The sequence below is a fragment of the Piliocolobus tephrosceles genome, chromosome 14, assembly GCF_002776525.5.
Source record: "Piliocolobus tephrosceles isolate RC106 chromosome 14, ASM277652v3, whole genome shotgun sequence".
In the NCBI taxonomy this organism is placed as follows: Eukaryota; Metazoa; Chordata; class Mammalia; order Primates; family Cercopithecidae; genus Piliocolobus; species Piliocolobus tephrosceles.
Genome location: NC_045447.1, coordinates 109,591,605 through 109,615,898, shown reverse-complemented (window position 1 = coordinate 109,615,898; position 24,294 = coordinate 109,591,605). Strand labels below are relative to the sequence as shown.

Here is a 24,294-nt window from a genome sequence, read left to right as displayed (position 1 = left end):
AGGAAGGAAGGAAGGAAGGAAGGAAGGAAGGAAGGAAGGAAGGAAGGGGAAAAAGTAAAAAATATATATATATCCACAAAAGTGTTTTTGGTTTTATTTATCTTCACATCACATTTGGAATTACATTGTTTCATAATTGAACCCAATTATGAGTCAGTTAATCCAAATGAGCAGGTTCCTATGGAAATTAAAGCATGATTAATTTGTATAACACTTTTCTTTCAAGGATTTCAAAGTATTACTCTTTGAGAAATATAAGGATGGTGCTTTCTCCACCACAGTTTCCAGATAGGGAAGTAATGATAAGTATTTTCATTCTTAAGTGATTTGGGGTTGACAAAACATCTGTATGTACAAAACAGGGGCTCAATATTGTTCAAGCATGTGTACCTATTTCCTCATTAGATCTTTACTATAACCCAGAGATATAAGGAGGCATTATAAGCCCCTTTTTATGGATGGGAAAACTGAGGCTCACAGAGTTTAAACAAGCTGACCAGGATCACTAAGATGATAAGTGGCAGAGCTGGGATGAAATTCAAACCCAATTCCACAGTACATGCTTTCTCATTCATTCCGCAAGTATTTATTGAGCACCAACTATGCGTGCGTTTGGAGAGGCCAACTGGTTTTTGAAAGATCACAGTCTTTTCACTTTCTCCTCCTTGCTAGAAGAGCACCTCCAAGATCTCTGCATCAGAGAAGAGACAAGGGACACCATTTCCCCACCCACATCTCCTCCTGACCCTGCTGCTCCATGGTACCCACTACCTCTGCAGCTGTGCCCTGAGGATCAAGATAAGATGCTGCTGAGGGTCACAAGGCTAGGAAGCAGGTGGCTGTGATGATCATTCATGTTTAGAAATCACCAAGGGGCCGGGCGCGGTGGCTCAAGCCTGTAATCCCAGCACTTTGGGAGGCCGAGACAGGCGGATCACGTGGTCAGGAGATCGAGACCATCCTGGCTAACACGGTGAAACCCCTATTTTGTATTTTTCTCTACTAAAAAATACAAAAAACTAGCCGGGCGAGGTGGTGGGCGCCTGTAGTCCCAGCTACTCCGGAGGCTGAGGCAGGAGAATGGCATAAACCCGGGAGGCGCAGCTTACAGTGAGCTGAGATCCGGCCACTGCACTCCAGCCTGGGTGACAGAGCCAGACTCCGTCTCAAAAAAAAAAAAAAAATAGAAATCACCAAGGATTCCTGGTTCCTTCTTCTTCCAGACACATGCATAATAGAATTGCACTTCCTGGCCCCTGTGGCTGTGTGGGACCAGATTTGGCCAGTGATTTATGAACAGAGGTGAGATGTGTCATCTCTGGGCCAGAGCACTTCATTGTCAAAGCAGGACCCACTAGAACTTCCCACTCCTTTTCGTCTGGCGTGTCGGCTGCTCCATCAGCCTGGGGCCCTGTGTCAACACAGTGAGCTAACGCCTTCTGTGAACCCACAGTGGATGTGTCACGTGAATGCAAAATAGGACTTTGTTGTTTTAAGCCACTGAGATTTTAGGGGTTATTTTTTACTGCAGCAAACTTAGCCCAGACAGAGTTGCAGCATTGCAAGAGAGAAATCCCAGCTTCAGCTGGGATGGGAGCATGGAGACCCCAGCATGGAAGCAGGACCCTCCGATGGGTCAGACGGCTTCTGCGTGGCAGAAAAAGGGACTGTGACATGGTGGCAATGCTGTTACAACCACTCACTATGGCTCAGAAAAGATATTATTGGCCAAATTCCTACCATTAACTCATATCTGCCTACTTAATAAGCTTTACCCTGTAGCTGGCTGGTTTATAGGAATAGCCGCCTAAAATACTCTCACTGGATATTTTAATTGAAAATCAGTGTGTGCAGCAATAATTTCCAAGATATAATTTTGAATGTGCCTTTCTTCATTTCTAATAGTATATTGTAAAACTTTTTCCCACACAACAATAACAAAACAAAACAAAAACTCTGTTTATTCTACACTCCAGAAACTACCTAACTCTAACTCTGTTGCTGAACAAAGCACAAATAAATCACTGACACTTGAGGAATCACATTGCTCAGCCTGCAGCAGGCAGTGACAGCCCAGCTCCGCCCAGGTGAGGACAGGCCATCTCCACGACATAGGTGGAAGGGAAGCAGAGTGCCTCCTCCTCACCTGCTCTAGAACCAGCGTGTGGCGACCTCTGTGGCCCATCACAGAAGGACCCCTCCCCTGGTGACCAGCCCCTTCCCTCGTTCAAACTCGGATCAAGTGCCCAGTTTTGTTTTGTTTGCTTCTTCTCCAGGATTCCTCCCACATAAGCCTGTGTCCTGTGCCAGGGTCAGAGAGGAAAAGCCACAAACAACCCTAATGTCTGCTCGGATGAAGCATCAGGTAGCAAGAAGGTCCACAGCATTTCTGAGCAGCCACTCCCCTCCCCGATTTCCTCCTCCAGCACCCAGCGTGTGGGGGAGGGCAGCAGAAGCCACAGCAGCAGGTGGGACTGAGGCGCCCTGAAAGCCCACGTGGCGTCCCTAGCTCTTCCTGCTGACCACACGTGCACAGCCAGGCCCTTAGGAGACAGTGGTCCCAGCCTGCAGGAGGACAGAGTAACCCTTCCCAAGGACTCACAGCCGCCCGCCTCACCTGGATGATGATTTCTTTTGCTTTATATTCCTCTTGCAGGGCCTTGGAAAATGCGCACACAAACGCCTGGAGCAAGAAGGAGAAACACCTGAGACACCTGAGGCCCCAGAGTGTGCTCCTTTGTCAGAGCCAACTTCCTCTGACTTCAAGGGGCAATGCAGAGACACTACCTGTAGACCTTAAAATAGAGTGGGGAGCTGTGGGTCCGGAGGGTGCGGAGGGTGCGGAGGGTACGGTGGGTACGGAGGGTACGAAGTTTCAGCTGCACAGGGTGAATATGTTCTGGAGATCGACTGTACAGCATGGGGACAAACGCTAACAATCACAGACCCCATACCGGAAGATTGCTAAGCGAGCAGATCTCAGGGGTCCTCACCACAAAAAAAAAAAAACGGTAAATATGTGAGGTCATGGATATGTTAATGCGCTTGACTTGATCATTTCACAACATATACATATATCAAAATATCACCTTGCATACTGTAAATAGACACAATTTTGGTCAAATATGCCTTCACGAAGCTGGAGAGTGGGGCAGAAAGAGAGTAAGGGAAAAAATGAACCAGCTTGTCTTGATGGGAGTTAGCACTTCATCCCCTGCTCTGGGAAGAGGACCCCCCCACTCAGCAAGAATGCCTGTTTTGGGATAAACCCATCCCTAGGGCCACTGCCTGTATTAACCTCCTCTGTAGAGCGCTCCCTCCTCCTCAGGCTGTTTATGACGAGCGCATGGTCAGGCTACACCTCCCAGTCTGGAAGGAAGCTACAGTGTCACCTGTCAGCAGGAAGACGGCAAGGGCTCCCAGAGGAGGTGAATGGGGCTGGCATCCCCGGAGGCTGGCCAGGTCGTGCACCGCAGGGCTTCCTTCATGTGCCGGGAGCAGGGGCTTTATTCTAATTTCCTCTTGGGCTTCCCAGTGACTAGCTCAGCCCTGCACATATGCGAGCGTCTCCAGGCAAACCTTTCCATCTACTTGCCAGATGACCAAAGGAAATTGCCAACTGGGAGAAATAAGAGGAAGAAGGAAGAGACTTGGAAGTCATGACATCACTCACCTTAGAAGCTGAGTACAGGGAGTAGAGAGGCCAAGGAAACAGGGCTATCCCGGAAGAAATGTTCAGGATGAGACCTTTCCGCCTGAAAGGCAAAGAAGCAAAGTTCCCATGGCTTTGTTGCCTTACCTGACCGTGGGTACAAAGAAAACAAAGGGGCCAGTGTGAACACTGTGGACTCTGCCCTTTCTTTTTTTTTTTTTTTTTTTTTTTGAGACGGAGTCTCGCTCTGCCGCCCAGGCTGGAGTGCGGTGGCCAGATCTCAGCTCACTGCAAGCTCCGCCTCCCGGGTTCCCGCCATTCTTCTGCCTCAGCCTCCCGAGTAGCTGGGACTACAGGCGCCCGCCTCGTCGCCCGGCTAGTTTTTTGTATTTTCTATTAGAGACGGGGTTTCACCATATTAGCCAGGGTGGTCTCGATCTCCTGACCTCGTGATCCGCCCGTCTCGGACTCCCAAAGTGCTCGGATTACAGGCTTGAGCCACCACGCCCGGCCAGACTCTGCCCTTTCTAGACTTCCGCCTGTGCCGGGGGCTCTGCTTCTAGGAACGGTGAGTGAACTTCCCCCGCCTTCCCCCGGAGGGCGCCACACAGCGATGTCTGCATTTCCGCCGCACAGAGATGCCACCTGGCGGTTATGTGACGTCACATAATGTGAGGGGCTTGTTCCTGGAGACAGAGGCCCTGCTACAGCTGAGGCCTCTCCACCAAAATACTGATAACCAGCTCGGCTCAGGATTTAAGGGGAGGGAATCCTTCTCCCCTAAATGTGACCACGTGAGCTGCCGGTCCCTTTGGCCTCACGGACCCACAGCAGGACAGATGTCACATGCTGGAATGTTGTCTTGGGTAGAATTTCACAGTCCAGGACCTGCTCACACAGATACCCTAAGCCAGTCTCCAGGAGCCTCACTTGTGCTTTTGAAATTCAGTATCCTTAGTCCCTCCCCATTAGATGGATTCAATAGAGGAGTAGGGAACAAGAAACTGCAAATTAGCATCCAAGGCCAAGCCCCTTCTCCCTCTAGGGAAGATAAGCTATCAAGCATTTGCTTTTAACAAACACCACCTGAGAAGAACCACCTCCCAAATGCTCATTGGAATAGGGTGATGTAAATATGCAATCAGTGGAGGAGCTGACAGAGCGGCCATTTTCACACTAAATCGGAGTATTCTTTCTGACAAAAGCTGAAATTCCTAACAAAGAGATGGTCGTGATCTCAGGACAACTTCTGAAGTTTTCTTTTACACTCAACATTAATTAATTTTTCTTTAGTGCGTGTTGAAACTGCCCTTCTCTTCCTCCCTCCAATAGTGTTACATTTAACCTTCACGTGAGATTGTCTCTTTGCAGAGCTGGCCTGGCCCAGAACGTTATGTTTTTTTCCCATAATCACCGTGTGCTTTCATCGTATATCGTTTGTTAAAGCACAGCCAGATGGACTCTGTGTCCCAGTCCCCGAGTTAGCTGACTGCCAGGGCAGGGAGGCCATGTTGCTCCACACTTTTTTGAAGAAGGCCTTACCTTGATTCCATATGTTTCAGAATTAGCTGTGTCATCTACAAGAGAAGGCCAAAGGTAAGCCCAACAAGGAACTAAGTAGCAGTGCAAGGGGGTGGGATGGAATGGGGAAGGGAGAGCGGGAGGAAGCTGGGAAAGAGCCTCATCTTCTCAGAAGGCCTTGAAAATTGCTGGCACTCATTGGAGGTCACTCTGGCCACATTAGAGTCTGGCTGGAACCCACAGCAGCCAACCTAGACAAATGACAGGCTGTTCTGGGGCCTCTGGTTTCTTCCCCCTAAAGCTAATGTCTTCCTGGAAAAAGAGGGCAGTGAAAAATTGGGCGAATTGGCTTACAGCTGTGGGACCAACACTGAGGTTCCCATGATACTCTTCATTCTGCCGGACAGGCCAAAGTGGACTGGCCATGAGTTGGAACTGGGGAGCTATGCAGAAACCTAACAAGACTCTGTAGAGAGAAGAACACCTCTTCAACTCAACAGCAGCCGCTTACGCAGCCTGCAGCTGAGCTGTGAAATAGCTCTGTGGACACAGCGCGTGGCCACTCCTGTGTATTGGAATTACAAGAGCCTTGAGAAGCCCCTTCTCCCTCCCAGCCTACAGACCCCTGAAAAGGTCTTCTCTGCCATTTCGGGAGCCTAAAAGAACTTTTTGTTTCAAAATTACAAGGTGCACATTCTACAAACGAAGGAAGAGGCAACCCCATGGACTGAAGTGTTCTCTGAGGTAAAATTGACCAGAATCAGGCCTGACTGCAGCAGGTTTGAGACAAGGGACCCAAGTGAAAGGAGAGGGGCAGAGACATCAAGGCACCTGGGGACCAGAGGACACAGGCCGCCCATTTCTCGATACTGTCTAGGGCCCTGCAGCAGCTCCTCGCAGGTGCCCGCTCCCAGGCCAGGCCCCAGCCTGTCTCAGAGCCTCCAGGGAATGTCTTCACTGCTGGGGGACCAGGGGGCCAGGGCAGTGGCGGGGGCAGGGGCTCTCTAGAACCACTAGGCTGCCTGTGGAACACTGGATTTTGAGGAAGAAGAGGGAGGATGAGGGGCGAGACGGTGTCAGCCCTCTTTCCGTGAATGACTTCCTAGCGATATTGTATAAACCTTTTCAGCCAGCACCCACATTGCCTCAAAGCTTCCCGAACAAACTCACTAGCCCCATTGGCTGAATGATCCCAATTAGAGACAACACTGAATCTTGTGGGTCCCCTGCCTCAAGGTTTCCAACATTCAGTTTCTTATTCCACCTTCCCTTTGCCCTCAAACGCATATTCTCCCATCCCTGCCCCGAAAGAGCACTCGACCACCTCCAGATGGCTCCTTTGAAATAGTGCAGTTTCTCTAGTCACGCTTCCAACCAGCAAGGTTCACTGGGGCATGGTATACTTAGAAGCTAAACTTCCATTTATTTTATTTGTTACTTAGGGAACTTAGTGTTTATCAATACATAATTTTTTAAAACAAATCAAAGCATTTCTCTGCTAAAGGAGTCAGAGGGTTGTCAAGTACATTTGGGAAATGCCTATGATCAAACAGCCCAAGACTAAAAGGTCAGTTGTAAAATAACGTGAAAGACTTTAGTGGTGAGGCTGCAGATGACAGTTAGACACACAAAACTCATAATTGCATCAGCTGGGGGCTCCAAAAAGCCATCAATTGCTAAGCATAAAAAGATGTGTGTACCCCATAGCAACTGAGCGGGAAACCATAAAATGCCAGCGTGCTGGCAGAAAAACAACCAAGAGTTGTTGTCAGCTCAACTTACCCATCTGAAAAAAAAATTTTTTTTTGTCTACTCTCCCTCCATTTCCCCTCCTTATCTTAACAGCAGCCTGGCTTTCTTTGGGAAATCTGTCCTCCCCTACTGCCAGTCCACAGTGCTCAGAAGGGTGAGACTGAGTCTTCCGCTACTCTCCAACCAGGGTCCCAGCTCCTTGAAATCGGGAATCAGACTTTACTCATCCCTGCAGTCCCACTGACCTTCCGGAGTGGTCACCAAGGCTGCCATGTACAGCTGTGAATGTTGTGTACTGAGCAAGGTGCCCAGCTGTGGAGTTAGTGCAGGCGGGGAGCTCAGAGCTCACTCACAAGCCACGTGCCCTAGTAGAGGAAGAGGGCTCTGTCCCCAGAGGAAGGGGGACACATCATTCGCACAAAATCTTCATCTACTCACCAAGTCACGCAGCCGCAAGCTGTATCCGTTCTTAAACAGTACCTTTCTCTAAATGGTCTATATAGGATAGCTTTGAGGGACTCGTGCTATACATCTTTGTACAGCTGACCCTCATCAAAGAACTTGAATGCTGAATGGTGCCATCTCTTGATCCACAGTCATTTTATTTTTATTTTTATTTTTTGTTTTTTTGAGACAGAGTCTTGCTCTGTCGCCCAGGCTGTAGTGCAGTGGTGCGATCTCGGCTCACTGCAACCTCTGCCTCCCCGGTTCAGGAGATTCTCCTGCCTCAGCCTCCCAAGTAGCTGGGATTACAGGTGTCCGCTACCACACCTAGCTAATTTTTGTATTTTTAGTAGAGACAGGGTTTCACTGTGTTAGCCAGGATGGTCTCGATCTCCTGACCTCGTGATCCCCCCGCCTCGGCCTCCCAAAGTGCTGGGATTACAGGCATGAGCCACCGCGCCCGGCCGATCCACAGCCTTTTAATAGCAGATGCAGAACCTCAAGTTCAAGGGGGCTACATAACTTGTCCAGTGCTGTCCGACTAATTAGCAGCTGTGCTGGGACCAGAACACAGAGGAACTTGAGCTTTCATTCAACAAATATTTATTGAACAACAAAAGTTCAGAAGATGCAAGCCATGCCCTCCGTCAGTTTTCCAAAGTAAGCTTTCCTCTATCTACAAAGCCTAAGATTAGAGGAAGATACTAATTTTTTTTAAGTTGTCTCTGAATCCTGACTATGTTTCAGCATCATCAAGCTGAATATGTTGTGACGTGTGACAAAACTGAAAGCAGACATAGAATTCAGATACAAGGGAGAATTGAATCCATTACTGTGTTTTCTAGATGAAAAACAGAACAAGACAATTACAAGAGCACGACACGGCCTCTCAACTAAGTGCGGTTCGATTTCAAAGAATGCTGCTTCTACAGTGGACGGGCACAATTCTCCTGAGTTGCCAAACTTCAACAGCTACTACATGTTAATGCGTTTCGCACATATATTGATCACATACCTTGACTACGGAGGTGATGTTACAATGGATGACGCTCTGTAATAAATAATCACAACCACACATCAACCGGCTGATTAGAGAAATTCTCCTGGAAAGCAGTCAGTGCTAAAGAACCATGAAGAGGGCAAAAGTGCATGTCTGAGCGGTTTCATCATTCACCCTGCAAATTAGGCTCATAACTGACTTCCAGCAAGCATGCACTAGCATCAAGAAACATCTGACTCCCATTCTGTCCTTCTGTACCTATGTCATGTTGACTAGACGTCAATTAAGAGTTTCCGGGAAAACTTGGAACTATATTACTGGAGGACTATAGATACGGTTTTTCAAAGGGAGCTATTCCATTCCCAGCTGGAGGAAGAGGGGTTAGCATATGTGAGTCTAGGAGAACAGAAAGGCAGATGGTTGTACAATATAAGGTAGAGGTTCTGGGCTATAGAGGGCAGGTAAAGAATCCACTAAAATCACCCGAGATAAAGAGAAAGGAAAAGAGGATGGACTCAGACACTAGCACAAACACAGACACACACACAGGCGGAGGAGCAACCCTGGAACTTGCTTCGTGGAGAGACCTAGACTTGTGCCAGAAACAGAGTGTGGGAGACAGAGCCCATGCAGGAGATGTGTGGTCCTGAGAGGAGTTTGGTGAGGATGTGCAGCAGCGCCCAAGCAGTCTGGCATTATCACCCGGTGCAGCAGACTCGGGGCTTACACAGGACTGCAGGATACCTGCAGAAGTGGAGAATGGAAGCATGAGGGCCTGTTCAGATTGGTGTAGCCCTGTGACTCCAAAGGTCAGGGCCTAAGGAAGGGTCAACAAACTGTGCCTTCAAAAACTGTTAAATGCAGCCGGGCGCAGTGGTTCACACCTGTCACCCCAGCATTTTGGGAGGCCGAGCCAGGCGGATTACCTGAGGTCAGGCATTCGAGAGCAGCCTGACCAACATGGTGAAACCCCATCTCTACTAAAAATACAAAAACTAGCTGGGTGTGGTGGTGCATGCCTGTCGTCCCAGCTACTCAGGAGGCTGAGGCAGGAGAATAGCTTGAACCCAGGAGGCGGAGGTTGCAGTGAGCCGAGATCATATCACTACACTCCAGCCTGGGCGACAGAGGGAGACTCCATCTCAAAAAGACAAAAAAAAGGACTGTTAAATCCATTAAAAATTTACTCCCAACCAACAACGCCAGCCATGGGTCTGAGTCAAGCTTACTGAACTTACAATCCTGCCAGCCACAGAGTTTGTGTCATGTACTTCCCTCACACTAAAAGTTAAACAAATCTTGGTACCTGGGAAGACAGAGAAAGCCAAAGAGCTGGTCTTCTCCCATGTGTGGTCACAGCTGCGAATGTGTTAGGCAGAATTACCCTTTATAAAGTGGAGTGCAGCGCCCCAAAAGAATGGGACAATGGACAGGTAAGTTTTGATGTGCAGAGAAGAAAGAAGATGTCCCTATCCCAGAGATATCATGAAAAGTGGTACTCCTGACTATGGATCGAGTGCTCAGGTGAAGAGAAAAGGGGGCCTGAATGCACACAGTCCAGGATTTCGGCCAGATGCACGCTTCCATCACTCCTTCCCGGGCCTGACTCATTACCCAGCCAGGGGACCTAGAACCTGGGTAAGAGGAAAGTATACACAGAAGAGCACAAGTCTACCTGGATTTCATCTGGCGCGTTCAGGAAATGGCTTGGGAGAAGGTTTGGAAGCATTCCGACGTTGTTGACTGGCAGAAAGAAGCAAAACAAAAATGTGTCAGAAGATCAGGTGGGAGATTTTCCCAAAGAAACATGTGCAAAAAGATTGCCACGTAAGGTTGTTCATCGCAGCGTGATTTGATAACAGTGAGGAAACTGGAGGGAAAATTTTGTCCCGTAGTAGGAGACACCATCAATGAATCATGGAGTTGTCATATGTTGGGATGCAGTGTAGTCATTAAAATCTATGACTGGGCTGTTAACATGGGAGAAGATGCATGATGTAAGTTTTTTTTTTTTTTTAATATATGACAAAACAGCACATACGTATAATTCCAGTTTTGAAAATATGTGTGTGTTTAGGATTAGAAAAGTATGCACCAAAAGGCTATCTCAGAGTATTGGGATTTTAAGAGATTCATATTTATTTTATCAGCCTATCTATTCTTTCCAATTTTTCTGCAATGATATACTGTACACTTTCATATATAAAAATGTAATTATTTTTAAAATTCAGCAGAAGGTTTAGAAATCCAATTTGACTTTCTTCTATGCATACTATAAACACTGCACTGTGCACGTGGCTGTAAAATCTGTACATCATTTTTGTCTGTACATCATTGTTGTCTGTAAATCATTACAGAAACAAATATTATATTGTTTTCTAAATAAGAGAGTCAATTCTCAACTAACTATATAGTATTTCATGGATCAATCACAGCAATGTTTGTTTGCTAAACTAATTCCTTTAGGCCAATGTTTCTGGGATTCTTTTTCTGCCAAATGTCAACACCAGTTCCATAAAAGACAATTCATTTTAGTATTAGAAAATATAGTCGGTCCGGCTGGGTGCAGTGGCTCACACCTGTAATCCCAGCACTTTGGGAGGCCGAGGTGGGTGGATCACGAGGTCAGGAATTTGAGAGCAGCATGGCCAACATGGTGAAACCCCGTCTCTACTAAAAATACAAAAATTAGCCGGGCGTGGTGGCGGGCGCCTATAGTCCCAGCTGCTTGGGAGGCTGAGGCAGGAGAATCACTTGAACCTGGGAGGTGGAGGTTGCAGTGAGCTGGGATCGCACCACTGCACTCCAGACTGGGCGACAGAGTGAGACTCCGTCTCAAATAAAAAAGAAAATATAGTTGGGGGTTGAAATATATATGTCTGATACATTCCAAACCAATATATAAATTTTTTTATTCAGTGATGCCTCTAGAAGAAGTGTGCTTTGATATTCAACTTAATGCTATAGCTTAAAATATAGTCATGGTTTCAGTATAAATCACCATGAAATAATCAGGTGTCACTAATCAGTGTCAGGTTATTTCCCTGATGTATTACAACAAGCTTTGCATCTTGCAATTTACTCACCTAAAATTCCAATTTCTAAGCCTGTAAGTTTTTCTTTAATATGCTCGTAGATGTCATCGTTGGTAAAATCTGCTTGTATAATCTTCACGCTCCTCCCTGCAGTCCGCTCTACATGAGAGACGACAGTGTTTTAATGAACCGGGACCCAGATGCCCCCTGCCCGTGAAGTTTCCACCAGTGCTCCCGTATTACCTGAGCAGACATCGAAGAGGACAGCCCATTGCCCCAAACAGAAATGGGAGATGGCGCTGGGTAAATGCTGGGAGGTGCTAAGAGATTGGTGAATGGTGATTTCTACATGTCCCTAAGAGTTACTGCAGGGACGCGTATATGCATTAAGAGAGATTTACTGCAGCGGTTCTCAAAGTGGAGTCCACAAACCACAGCATCAGGGTTACAGGGAAACTTGTCAGAAATGCACATTCTCGGGCTCTACCCCAGACCGACTGCATCGGAAACTGTGGGTGAAGCCCAGCCAGCCACCTGCTTAACACACCTCTGAGTGACTTTGCTGTTTGCTCAAGTTTGAGACATCGGACTGACAGCTGTAAAAGCAAGGTCTGACACTGCCTCTGCTCACAAGTGTCAAGTCTCCTCCACACAGACCCACCAACTCTTTGTGTTTGTCCAGTGCTTTAGCATTCACAGAGCATTTACATACACGATGTCTTAGGTCATCGTCCCTACCACGTTCTAAAGTAGACATTATGGTTTTCATTTTCCAGAGGAGAAAATGAAGGCTCAGAGAAGCTAACTCACATACCCAAGACCGTCCACTCTCTGGTCACTCCAAGTTCAATGCGCTCCCCACTACTCTGTGTTCACTTGCCTTCTGTGGGGGTTTTCTGGCAGATGTGAAAGCAACAAGCAGAGTTTACCAGTGGCTTGGTGAGCTGCTTTGCTTTGGAGTTAGCTGGTATTTGTGGGCCAAGCAATCTTGAGGAATAGTTTGGGGGTGGACAATGCTTTCAGGACAAAGACACTACTCACTTTTCAAAAGGATGATAAAAAGCACATTTCAGCATTGTGAGGTAAACACTGAGGATTGTCTCAGTCCTAGTCAAAGCTACTTCTGATATCCAGACACAGAACAAAAGCAGAATTCATGGGTCCAAGGGCACTGCGCTCCATGGTGTGACTGCACAGCCCACACCTCCCACACCCGTCTCCTGTCCCAGATCTCCCCCAGGGAGACAAGGCTCACCCCTGACAACCCACCATGGTCTTCACAAGTGTCCAGAACTAACGTCTCATCCCTTTGAGTTAAAGAGTTTATTAATTATTAAATTAGTAATTATTAAAATTCAAAGGTCCCAAAAGAAATGTGATTATCATTATTAACAAAAGAACACTTCAGAGCAAATCATAATAATAAAACATTGTGATATAAAAGTTGCCTCAGGGTTGTACAGTGTACAGCCTCCACGTCCACACATGATGATCCTGGATCAAAACTGTTTTTAAAATCTGACAAACACCAGTAAGCACTGTCGCCCATCCTGCCAGGAGCAGAGCATAGGCATAGGGAAGGGAAGTCCCAAACACTGATTTTGTTTTTGTTTTTGTTTTGAGACGGAGTCTCGCTCTGTCGCCCAGGCTGGAATGCAGTGGTGCGATCTCAGCTCACTGCAAACTCCGCCCCCCAGGTTCACGCCATTCTCCTGCCTCAGCCTCCTGAGTAACTGGGACTACAGGCGCCGCCACCGCACCCGGCTAATTGTTTGTATTTTTAGTAGAGACGGGGTTTCACTGTGTTAGCCAGGATGGTCTTGATCTCCTGACCTCATGATCCGCCTGCCTCAGCCTCCCAAAGTGCTGGGATTACAGGCGTGAGCCACCGCGCCCGGCCACTGATCTTGCTTTTGAAGGGAGTGGCAGAAGCAACCAGGCAGCCAGGGCCTCAAGGATGAGCAGAGCTGATCTAGCGATGAAGGCACCAACCCAAAGGAGAAAGTGGACCTATCTGTGCCTCAGCTGGTTCCTGCTTCCCCCGGCTCCCAGAGCCAGTGTGCACTAAAGGTGACACCTTCCATCCCGCCCTCTGCTTTGTAACCAGGCTGCCCAGGAGAGTTGGTGCCCCAGGCTCTGAGAGCAGATGGGGGGATGCCAAGTATGTCAACTGGCAGGGTGGGAGCAGGCTTGGCTGGTGGGCTCCACACACATGTCCCTTATTTGGGGGGTCACTCACCGATCTCTGTGGCAATGGCCTCTAGTTTTTCCAGCGTCCGGCTAATAAGCACAACATCGAGTCCACGTTTTGCTAGCTGAGCGTGGGAGTGAAAAACCAAAAGAGACAAGGATGGTGAGCAGACAGGGAGGGTTTGTGTCGAGGTGACTTGGTCCCGAGGCTGTGCGTGTACTGGCAGGGTGACGTGGCTGCTTCACCTGGGTTGAAGTGTGCAGAATGTGACAAAGCTTTCTGGGCTAGGAACAGCGCAACCCCAATGGGCCAGGCTAACGAGCAGGCCATCATGAGAGGCGTTAACACTTGTTGTGTGTTTATTGCGTGCCGGGGAATTTTCTAAGTGCTTTCGTTGTCCAGGACCACAAACTGAAAGTGCTTCTCTGAAGTTCATGGGCTCAGCTACGCATCAGAATTTAAAATACTGGGGACTTTATACTATATCTTATGTAGCAGGGGATAGAGCAGCATTCCATACTAAAAGCAGTGTTTCTGCACCTACTTTTTTTTTTTTTTTTTTTTTGCAATGGAGTCTCGCTGTGTCGCCCAGGCTGGAGTGTAGTGGTGCAATCGCGGCTCACTGCAACTTCCAGCTCCCGGGTTCAAGCGATTCTCCTGCCTCAGCCTCCCAAGTAGTTGGATTACAGGCATGCACCGCCAGGCCCAGCTAATTTTTGTATTTTTAGTAGAGACAGGGTTTCCCCATGTGTAAAGATGGGGTTTCCCCGTGTTGACCAGGCTGGTCTCAAACTCCTGACCTCATGTGATCCGCCCACCTCAGTCTCCCAAAGTGCTGGGATTACAGGCCTGAGCCACCACGCCCGGCCATCTGACCCAACTTTTGAGCTGCTTCCTATGCACAAGGACACGCTTCTTGTGGCTTACTCAACCTGAGACCTTTCTTCCTGTTTTCTGACTCCCAAAAGAAGAGAACATGGGATGGGGAGCACAGGGTGGAGAGTTGGACGCGTCCCCTGAGACCAGCAGGGTGGCCCTGCAGAGTGGGTAACACCTGGACTCCCGAGGGCTGCGTGACGGGGTAGGGAACCGTGTGCTTCACACAGAGCAGTTTCGGAGAGATTCCACGGGGGACGTGTAAACGTGCGTCGCTGGAGGTGTGTCTGTATCTAAAACTGTTACCAGTGGGAAAAGTTAGAGTTTTTCCTGAAAGACGAAAGGAAAAACCAACATTCGTTTAAACAGAGACGGATGACATTTGAATTAGTGACAAAGGCCCCAGTTTATTGAAATCTGTCTCTGTGGTTTCAGTCAAATGATTCATACTGTTATTTTCTTTAATTGTGGTAAAATACAACATAGCAAAATCTACCATCTTAAGAAAAATGTGGAATACTTTACGAATTTCTGTGTCATCCTTGGGAACTCATGCTAATGTTCTCTGTGTGGTTCCAATTTTAGTATATGTGTTGCAGAAACAAGGACTACGCTGTTATTTTAAGAAGTTATGTATTATAGGCTGGGCACGGTGGCTCACACCTGTAATCCCAGCACTCTGGGAGGCCAAGGCAGGCAGACCACCTGAGGTCAGGAGTTCAAGACCAGCCTGGCCAACATGGTGAAACCCTATCTCTACTAAAAATCCAAAAAAAAAAAAAAAAAATTAACTGGGCGTGATGGCATACGCCTGTGATCCCATCTATTTGGGAGGCTGCAGCAAGAGAATCGCTTGAACCCAGGAGGTGGTGGTTGCAGTGATCCGAGATTGTGCCACTGTACTCCAGCCTGGGTGACAGAGCAAGACTCCGTCTCACAAGAAAGAGTTACATATTATAGAAAACACATAAGAAGCTGAATTATGGTCTATAAGATACAGTCTCCAAAAGCCAGTAATTCACTATAGCCCACAGCCTCAGAATCACCCAAGGAGATGTCAAAAAAAAAAAAAAAAAAACACCAATTCCCACCAAACCATCTGATATGGTTTGGATCTCATGTCAAATTGTAATCCCCAGTGTTGGAGGTGGGGCCTGGTGAGAGGTGATTAGATCGTGGGGACCATTTCTCAGGGTTTAACACCGTCCCCCAGGTGCTGTCCATGGTAAGAGTGAGTCATCTCATCGAGTGATCCGGTGATTTAGAAGTGTGTGGCACCTCCCCTCTCTTCCTGCTGCTCCAGCCATGTGATGTGCTCACTCCCCTTTTGCCTTCCGCAGTGCTTGTCAGTTTCCTGAGGCCTCCAAAGCTGAGCAAATGCAAGCATCACCCTTCCTGTGCAGCGTGCGGAACCGTGAGCCAATTAAACCTCTTTTCTTCATAAATTACCCAATCTCAGGTATTTCTTTATAGCAGTGCAAGAACGAAATAATACACCATCCTGATAAAAATCTCTGGGGTGGAAGCCTCAGGATTTTCATCTTTTTCTGTTTGTATTTATTAAATTATACTATTACATGCACAAATACATCCTCATTGTAAAAGATTCCAACAATGCCAAGGAAAAAAATGTCTCCAAGGCTGCCCCTGCCTATTTCCCCACCCACCCCTAGGCTCCCACCACCTTTAGTTTGTTGTTGAGCCTTCCCTAACTTTTTCTCTACATTTACAGGCATATATCGGCACATATAGAAATAAAGGTTTCTTTTGTGAGTTTTATTTATTTTTATCCTACATAAATGACATTATAAGCAGTGTCCTGCAATATTCTTTTTAACTTAATGACATATTTTATCTCTAAGAATCGTATATATTTCCACAGCAGTCCACGAAGAACCACTTGATTCTTTTCTATTGCTCCATGGTATTCTAGAGTTCACCTTTGAAGAAGCACTTAGGGTGTTTCCAAGTTTTTCTATTACCAATCTTGCTACAATGAAAGACCTTCTATATAGCTCTTTGTATATATGAGTAAATTAATTCCTATATACTGTATAGGAATATTTGGGACTACAGATGCATGCCATCATGCCTGGCTAACTCTTTATTTTTTGTAGAGATGAGGTCTCACTATGTTGGCCAGGCTAGTCTTAAACTCCTGGGCTCAAGTAATCTTCCCGCCTCAGCATCCCAAAGTGCCAGGATTACAGGGGTAAGCCACTACACCCAGCCCCTTTATTGTTATCCAATTATCCAATTATCAGTGGGGCTGAGCATCATTTGCTATGTTATGTGTGAGTTACCAGTACATACCCCTTGCCCATTCTTCTATGGAGTAACTTATCATTTTCTTATCAATTTGTAGAAGTCGTATATATCCCCGGTATTGATTATTTGCCTGCCATGTACATAGCAAGTATTTTCTACTTTGTTTCTGGTGCCCTTGTCATACATTATATACTACTTGTAATGTTATCAAATTTGTGAATGTTTTCCTTGTTTTATATGTTCTTTTTGATTTTCCTTAACTTCAAGGATATAAATATGTTTTTCTATATCCTTTTTGTTTGTTTATTTTTGAGAACGGTATGAGGTTGAAATTATTCCACAATAGGTTTTTCAAATTGGGTGCCTAATTGTCTCAACAACATTCTCCACTTTGTCCATTCATTCCTAATTTAAAATGTTGACTTAGTCATATGCTCAGTTCTCATGTGTGCCTGGGGCTGTTTCTGGTCTATCGTTTCCGTTGCACTGACCTATTTATCTCCACGCCAGGGCCACTTCTGATTTAATCATAAGCTTATATTAGCCTTTGATAGCTTTCCAATATTTGCATTTTTTTGACCTCATTATCTTAGCTGACCCCTCCTATACAATGTTAAGGAAGCTCCTACCATTTATTATTCTCTTTTGAAATTTTATTTCATCTTCTTTGTTTAATCTTCCAAATAAATGGCAAAATTGTCTAGACAAGTATTAAAGTAGGGATATTTAGGGAAAATTGTATATCTTTTCAGGAATCAGTTGTCTTACCCATAAGTATATTATAGTATCCATTTTTTTTCAAAACTCATATAGCCTTCTAAACATTTAAAAGATTTTTCATGTAAATCCTGGACATTTCTTGTTAGGTTTGTGTTAATTAGGATAACATTAGTTGCTGTAACAAATAACTCCATAATTTCAGCCGTTTAACACAAAGGAAGTCTGTTTTTGTCTTACGTAGCAGACCCTGTTTCACATTTGGGAACCCATTCAGGACCCAAAGCTGAGAGAGCGTTTGTCATCTTTACTGCCAGGTCTCTAAGATTGCTCTGGGCTTTGCCATCCAGCTAGTGCCAGGACTGAGAGAGGCTAGAGAAGATATGCCCTCTGTTAACCACCTTGATCAAGAAGTGACCCACATCCTTTCTGCTTGCTTTCATTTGCAGAATGAGTTGCATGGCCTCACACAGATGTCAAGGAGCCTGGGAAGTGCCCTGCTGGGAGCCATTTACCAGCTGCAACTCCACTCAAAGAAGAGAGAGTAGGGATCTGGGTGGACATTGAGTTGCTCCTGCCACCAGGATCTTAAGTTTATTCACTGCCATGGTGACCTGAATTATTTTGGATAGAAGACACTTCAGGATTAAGTAGGTAGGTTCAATTCCTGTCTCTACCACTTATTTCTGTCAGCGCAAGTCAGTTGTTCTGGGGATCACAGAAGGGAATACATTCAAAAGTGTGTGGCGCAGCTGGGCGCACTGGCTCACACCTGTAATCCCAGCACTTTGGGAGGCCGAGGCAGGCAGATCACGAGGTCAGGAGTTCGAGACCAGCCTGACCAACATGGTGAAAACCAGTCTCTACTAAAATATAAAAATTAGCTGGGCGTGGTGGCGCACACCTGTAGTCCCAGCTACTCAGTGGGCTGAGGCAGGAGAATCACTTGAACCCGGGAGGCAGAGCTTGCAGTGGGCCGAGATCGCACCACTGCACTCCAGCCTGGACGACAGAGTGAGACTCTGTCTCAAAAAAAAAAAAAGGTGTGTGACAGAGAATCTGTCACATAAGAAGCCCTCAATTGTGTTACCTATTTTTCTATATATTCTAATTTGTTATTAATCGTGAGTGGGAGCTCTTTAAACAGCCACCTCACAGAATTTTTTATTTGTTCTGATAGTCTGTTCATCAGTGTTTGGTTTTCATCACAGACAATAGTATTCTCTACAAAGAGCACAGTTTTGTCCCTTTCTTTCCAATATTTGCATGTTTTTGGCCTCATGATCCTGGCAGACATCTCCTACACTTACAGTGTTTCTCAGGATGCAAACATGAGGTTTCCTGTCACTTCTGGTAGATGTTCTTTATCAATTTAAGAACAATTACATCTGTTCCTTTTTTCTGAATTACTCTTTTAATAAACTGCTGGATTCAGTTGGCAAATATTTAAATTGGATCATATTTCTCTGATGCCATCCTTGTCCCATTTTGGTATCTGAGTCATGCTCATCTGTCTGGATAATTTATCAAACATGTACGGGATCAATTTGTCCCAAGAGCTTCCCAGTTTTAAAACTGAAAGTCCCACATCTGAAATCACCTTCGCAAAAATTGTAACAGTGAGAAAATTATGGCAATAAAAGAGATCTGATCTAATCAACCCCTTATCTTGCCCTTAAGCTTTCAAATTATCCTTAATTATTCTTGGGTTTGGGCCAAGCTAACTTTGGGAGATACTTAGTTTGTAATTTAAATTATAATAACCCATTCCCAAAACTCAACCACCTTGGTAAAGTTAATGAAGGGCCACCAGGCTAGGGATAGGAGAGGAGCCTGAACTCTGCTAAGGTGTAGACATAAAGGATTACCCAGCATTATATTGGAGGTCACAAGATAGGCAACATCCCCCAGTTACTCTTGCAGACAAATATCACTATTGTACAAGCCAAGATTGGCCTTTTGAGATGTCTTGTCAGGTTTTTTGCATTTCTGATGACTGATGGTTCCACCTTGACCTGCCAGTCACTCCTGTGGTCCCCCATTCAGCCGGCTCTGCGTGAATTAAGCTCTTTTTCTATTGCAGTTCTGCTGTCTCGATAAATCAGCTCAACCTCGGCAGCAGGCAAAATGAACCCGTTGGGTGGTTACACATCCAAGGAACCCTCCAAGCACAGAAAAATCAAAAATCAAAGTTAACCATCCTAGAAATATGGGGGGGCTTTTTCTTATTCCTTGAGGATTTGGTAATATTGTAAAAAATGTCTGGACATTTTATTCAGCTGTAGCTCTTCATAACTGCCTCTTTCATTTTTCTATGACTATTAATCGCTTGGTGTTTTTCTACTTCTTCTTAAGCCAATTGTGATCATTTATATTTTCAGACAAAATTGTTTATTTCATCCAGATTTTCAATTTTTCAGTACAAAGATTTAAATAGTATTTGCTTCCTCTCTTTTTCTTCTTCCTCTTCTTTTTAAAATAAGTTTCCTCTACTGTAGCTAGCTTCCTAGAATTGGTCCTTTTCTTTCTTCTTTTTTGTGCTTCTTCTTTGTTTTTTTCTGAGACACCATCTCACTCGTCGCCCAGGCTGGAATGCAATAGCTGGATCAGAGCTTACTGTAATCTTGAACTCCCAGGCTCAAGCAATGCTCCCACCTCAGCCTCCTGAGTAGCTGGGATTACAGGCGTGTGCTACCATTCCTGGCTAATTTTCTAATTGTTTGTGTATATGAGGTCCCACTACTTCGCGCAGGCCAATCTCAGACTCCTGACTTCAAGGATCCTCCTGCCTCCTCCTTGCAAAGTGCTGGGACTACAGGCATCAGCCCCAGAGCCAGACCTCTTTTTTTTTTTTTTTTTTAATTTAAGATTTTTCAAAGATTTGCCTCTTATTTGGCATTTTTAAAGAATTGGTTTGACTGTTGGTTTGCTTTAAACTGATCAATTCCATTTCTTCCTGTGTTTTTTATATTATCAGTTTTTGTTCTCTATTAATTTCCTCCTTGTATCTCTTTTGGTTTTTTGTTTTTGTTTTTGTTTTTGTTTTTGTTTTTGTTTTTTTTTTTTTTGAGACAGAGTCTCGCTCCATGGCCCAGGCTGGAGTGCAGTGGCCGGATCTCAGCTCACTGCAAGCTCTGCCTCCTGGGTTCCCGCCATTCTCCTGCCTCAGCCTCCCGAGTAGCTGGGACTACAGGCACCTGCCACCACGCCCAGCTAATTGTTTGTATTTTTAGTAGAGACGGGGTTTCACCGGGTTAGCCAGGATGGTCTCAATCTCCTGACCTCATAATCAGGCCGCCTCGGCCTCCCAGAGAGCTGGGATTAATAGGCGTGAGCCACCGTGCCCGGCCACTGATCTTGCTTTTGAAAGGAGTGGCAGAAGCAACTTGTTCCTTTTCTAGAGTTTCTTGGAAGCTAAATCTGTTTATAATCTTTCTTATTTTCTGACAGATGCCTTTAAAGCCGAAAGTTTCCATCTGTGTAGCACCTTGGCTGCAATTCATGAGAGTGCCCACTTTTATTTTTTCTGTAATCTTAGAAGTACACTGGAGAATACTTTCTGAGTATAGGTGAGGATGGATATCATTTTCTAACGTTATTTTTAATTTTATTGCATGGTGGTTAGTGAATGTAATGGTATATCTTTTGCTATTTGGAATCAGTCACAATTTCCTTTGTAGCCTAGTCAGCAGACCATGTATATGAATGGCTCCTGTGTATCCTTCAGGAATGTATATGAAATCTTTGTTGGCTACCCAGTCTTGTAAATAGTTGTCTATTAAATTAAACTTGAGGTTTACCAGATGCCCTACCAGATATTTGTTAACCCAGCATGAGAGGACATTCAAATTCCTTATAGCCTTAATTATTTCTTATTTGTGCAACAAGACGTTACATTACAAGTTTCAACAGGAGTGCTAAGACACAATAGACATTAGATCACAAAACGAGTTCAGAGAAAGAACCTAGAAACAACTATGATATTGTAAGATAACAATGAATATACGTGATGTTTGTCCCTTGTTCTTGGCACAAAGCTCATAATACCCCTATAATTTCCTGATCGATAGGGATGATCTGTATTACAAAGTTTGGTCTTGGTCCCCAGTTCCTGACACAAGAGTTTCTAAGATTCTTGGAGTCTTCAGAGTGATGAGAGTGTGTTTTTGTTGTTGTTATTGTGGTTCCTTACTGCATTGTAGGAGCCTCTCATATATACAACATCAGCAGTTTCAGCAGCAGATGGCATACCAAGGAGCATTTTTTTAAATTTATTTCCATAGGTGTTTGTGGAACAGGTGGTATTTGGCTGCATGAGTTAGTTCTTTAGTGGTGATTATATGCTTACGAGATGACTGGTGGCTGGGGGCCCCTAGAGAGCTTCAGGATGGGGGCTGGTTGCTGGAGAAACCAACTGTGTGATTGCAGGGTTAGAACCTTCAACCCCACCTCCCGACCTCCTTCTTTGTTCTAAGGAGGGAAGAGGGGCCGGGGATGGAATTAATCTCAAATGGTCAATGACTTAATCAATCATGCCTATGTAACAAAACCTCCATCAAAACCTTTAAGCGACAGGGTGCAGAGAGCTTCTAGGCTGCAAACACACGGAGGCACTGGGAGGCGGTACCCCCAGAGAAGGCTTGGAGGCTCCAACCCTTCCCCACACCTGGCCCTACACATCTGTGGTTTGGCCATTCCTGAGCCATCTCTCTCATAGCAAACTGGTACCAGTAACGTGCCTTCCTGAGCTCTGTGAGCCATTCTAGCAGAGTCTTGAACCTAAGGAGGGGTTTGTGGGAGTCCCTGATTTATACCCAGTCAGTGAGAAGTACAGGAGACCTGGGACTTTCAACTGGGATCTGAAGGGCATGGGGGCAGTCTAGTGGGACCGGGCCCTTAACCTGTGGGGTCTGTGCTAACTCTGGGTAGTGTTAGAAATGAATTGAATTGGAGGACATCCGATTGTGTCAAGAGAGTTGGAGAACTGATTGGTGTGAGGAGAAAACTCCACACATTTAGTGTCCAAAATGTGAGCAGAAAGAGCACAAAATAATCAGATGGAGCAGGGACCCCTCTTAGGAGCCCGCTGACCACTGCCACCCCTACCAGCAAGAAATGAAGGATAATCTTAGTCCCTCCAAGGGAAATTCCAGGCCCCTAGCTAGCCTGAGGAGCACATGAGCAACCTGATGAGTAGAAAGGTAATAGCAGCTTCACGTCACGGCCACGGAGGTTGGCTCGAGATACCAGTTCCCCACAGTGACTAAAGCTAACGTCTGGACATGTGTCCCTGAGTTATTTTTCGGAAACCCGGACCCCCCACCAACTGGAAAATACTGTTCACTCGTACATAGACCTCAGATAAGGGGCAGCTGAGGACTCAACATGGCTGCTGTTTTGTTCTAAACTTCTTCCTAAGGGCTGGAGCGAGTTACGCCCACAGGCCAGACCTTAACATTTCTTTCTGCTGGCCCCAGTTTTTAGACAAAGCTTCACTTCCTTAACCAATTGAAACCGGGGCATTGCTGAATCCACCTGTGACTTATAAGCCCCCACTTCAAGTTATCCCGCCTTTTTCAGACAAACCGCTGTATAACGCCTGTGTGTTGACTTATGACTTTGCCTATCTACTTTCCTGAAACCTACCCCTGCCTTTAAAAACCCCTGCTTGTGAGCCATTAGGGAGGTCATCTCTTAAGCAGGAGCTGCCTGATCCTCCTTACTCGGCGGCCTGCAAATCATCACCCTCCTTTCCCTCACTGCAAAACCTGGATGGATGTTTGGCTTCACTGCGCCAGGCGAGGCAGCCCAGGTTTTGTTCAGAAAAAGTAATATCTGTGAACTAGAATGTGATTCTTGAGCCCTTCCCAGTGGACCCCTCACTCACGGAAGAAAGATAACAAGATAAAGAGGGAGGCTGGGCACTGTGGCGCACATCTGTAGTCCCAGCAGTTTGGGGGGCCAAGGCAGGAGGATTGCCTGAGTCCAAGAGTTGGAGACCAGCCTGGATAGCACAGTGGGACCCCATCTCTACAAAAAATCAAAATAAATTATCTTGGCATGGTGGCACGTGCCTGTGGTCCCAGCTACTCAGGAGACCGAGGCAGGGGGATCCCTTGAACCCAGGAGGTTGAGGCTGGGTAACAGAGCAAGACCCTATCTAAAAAAAAAAAAAATTGGCCAAGTGCAGTGGCTCACGCCTATAATCCCAGCACTTTGGGAGACTGAGGTGGGCAGATCACGAGGTCAAGAGTTCAAGACCATCCTGGTCAACATGGTGAAACCCGTCTCTACTTTTAAAAAAAATACAAAAATCAGCTGGACATGGTGGCGCACGCCTATAGTCCCAGCTACTCAGGAGGCTGAGGGAGGAAAATCACTTGAACGCAGGAGGTGGAGGTTGTAGTGAGCAGAGATCACACCACTGAACTCCAGCCTGGAGACAGAGTGAGACTCTATCTCAATAAATAAATAAATAATTTAAAATAAAAAATAAAAAAAGGTAAAGAGAGTAGCAACTAAGAGGAATGTGTGAAAAGGATTTCTTTGGTTCTCTCTGCTGCCGAACTGTGACTGCCATCGCCATCGGGTCAGGTGTGAGGGAGCATTGCCCGCCTCTCACCTCGCAGTAAAGGAGACGGCTCTCAGTAGTCCCTTCCCATCTTGTTTCAGGATTTATGTTCACTGTGCATTCTTGTTTTTTATTCCCCCTCTCCTTTTTTGCCTGAATTAGTTCATGTAGGATAGGTAATGCTGTGGCAACAAGTTAACACTGAAATCTCAGCAGTTTAACACAACAGAAGTTTATTTCTTACTCATTATGCTCAAACTGTAGACT

At 45.9% G+C, this 24,294-nt stretch overlaps 1 protein-coding gene and 1 pseudogene across 3 annotated transcripts in view; both read right to left on the bottom strand.

Moving 5' to 3' along the window:
• Nucleotides 1-24,294, bottom strand: part of HSD17B3 (hydroxysteroid 17-beta dehydrogenase 3) — a 57,864-nt gene that overhangs the window by 6,358 nt on the left and 27,212 nt on the right. For 2 of the 3 annotated variants that reach the window (XM_023185272.2, XM_023185273.2), the window contains exons 3-9: nucleotides 13,644-13,719; nucleotides 11,456-11,563; nucleotides 10,045-10,112; nucleotides 8,385-8,420; nucleotides 5,195-5,229; nucleotides 3,674-3,755; nucleotides 2,618-2,683 (exon numbers count right to left, since the gene is read on the bottom strand). In XM_023185272.2, coding sequence (XP_023041040.1) covers nucleotides 2,618-2,683; nucleotides 3,674-3,755; nucleotides 5,195-5,229; nucleotides 8,385-8,420; nucleotides 10,045-10,112; nucleotides 11,456-11,563; nucleotides 13,644-13,719 — 471 coding nt within the window. The remainder of the gene's footprint in view (nucleotides 1-2,617; nucleotides 2,684-3,673; nucleotides 3,756-5,194; nucleotides 5,230-8,384; nucleotides 8,421-10,044; nucleotides 10,113-11,455; nucleotides 11,564-13,643; nucleotides 13,720-24,294) is intronic. The other variant, XM_026446834.1, reaches the window with a different exon arrangement.
• Nucleotides 14,977-15,076, bottom strand: LOC111521714 (annotated as a pseudogene).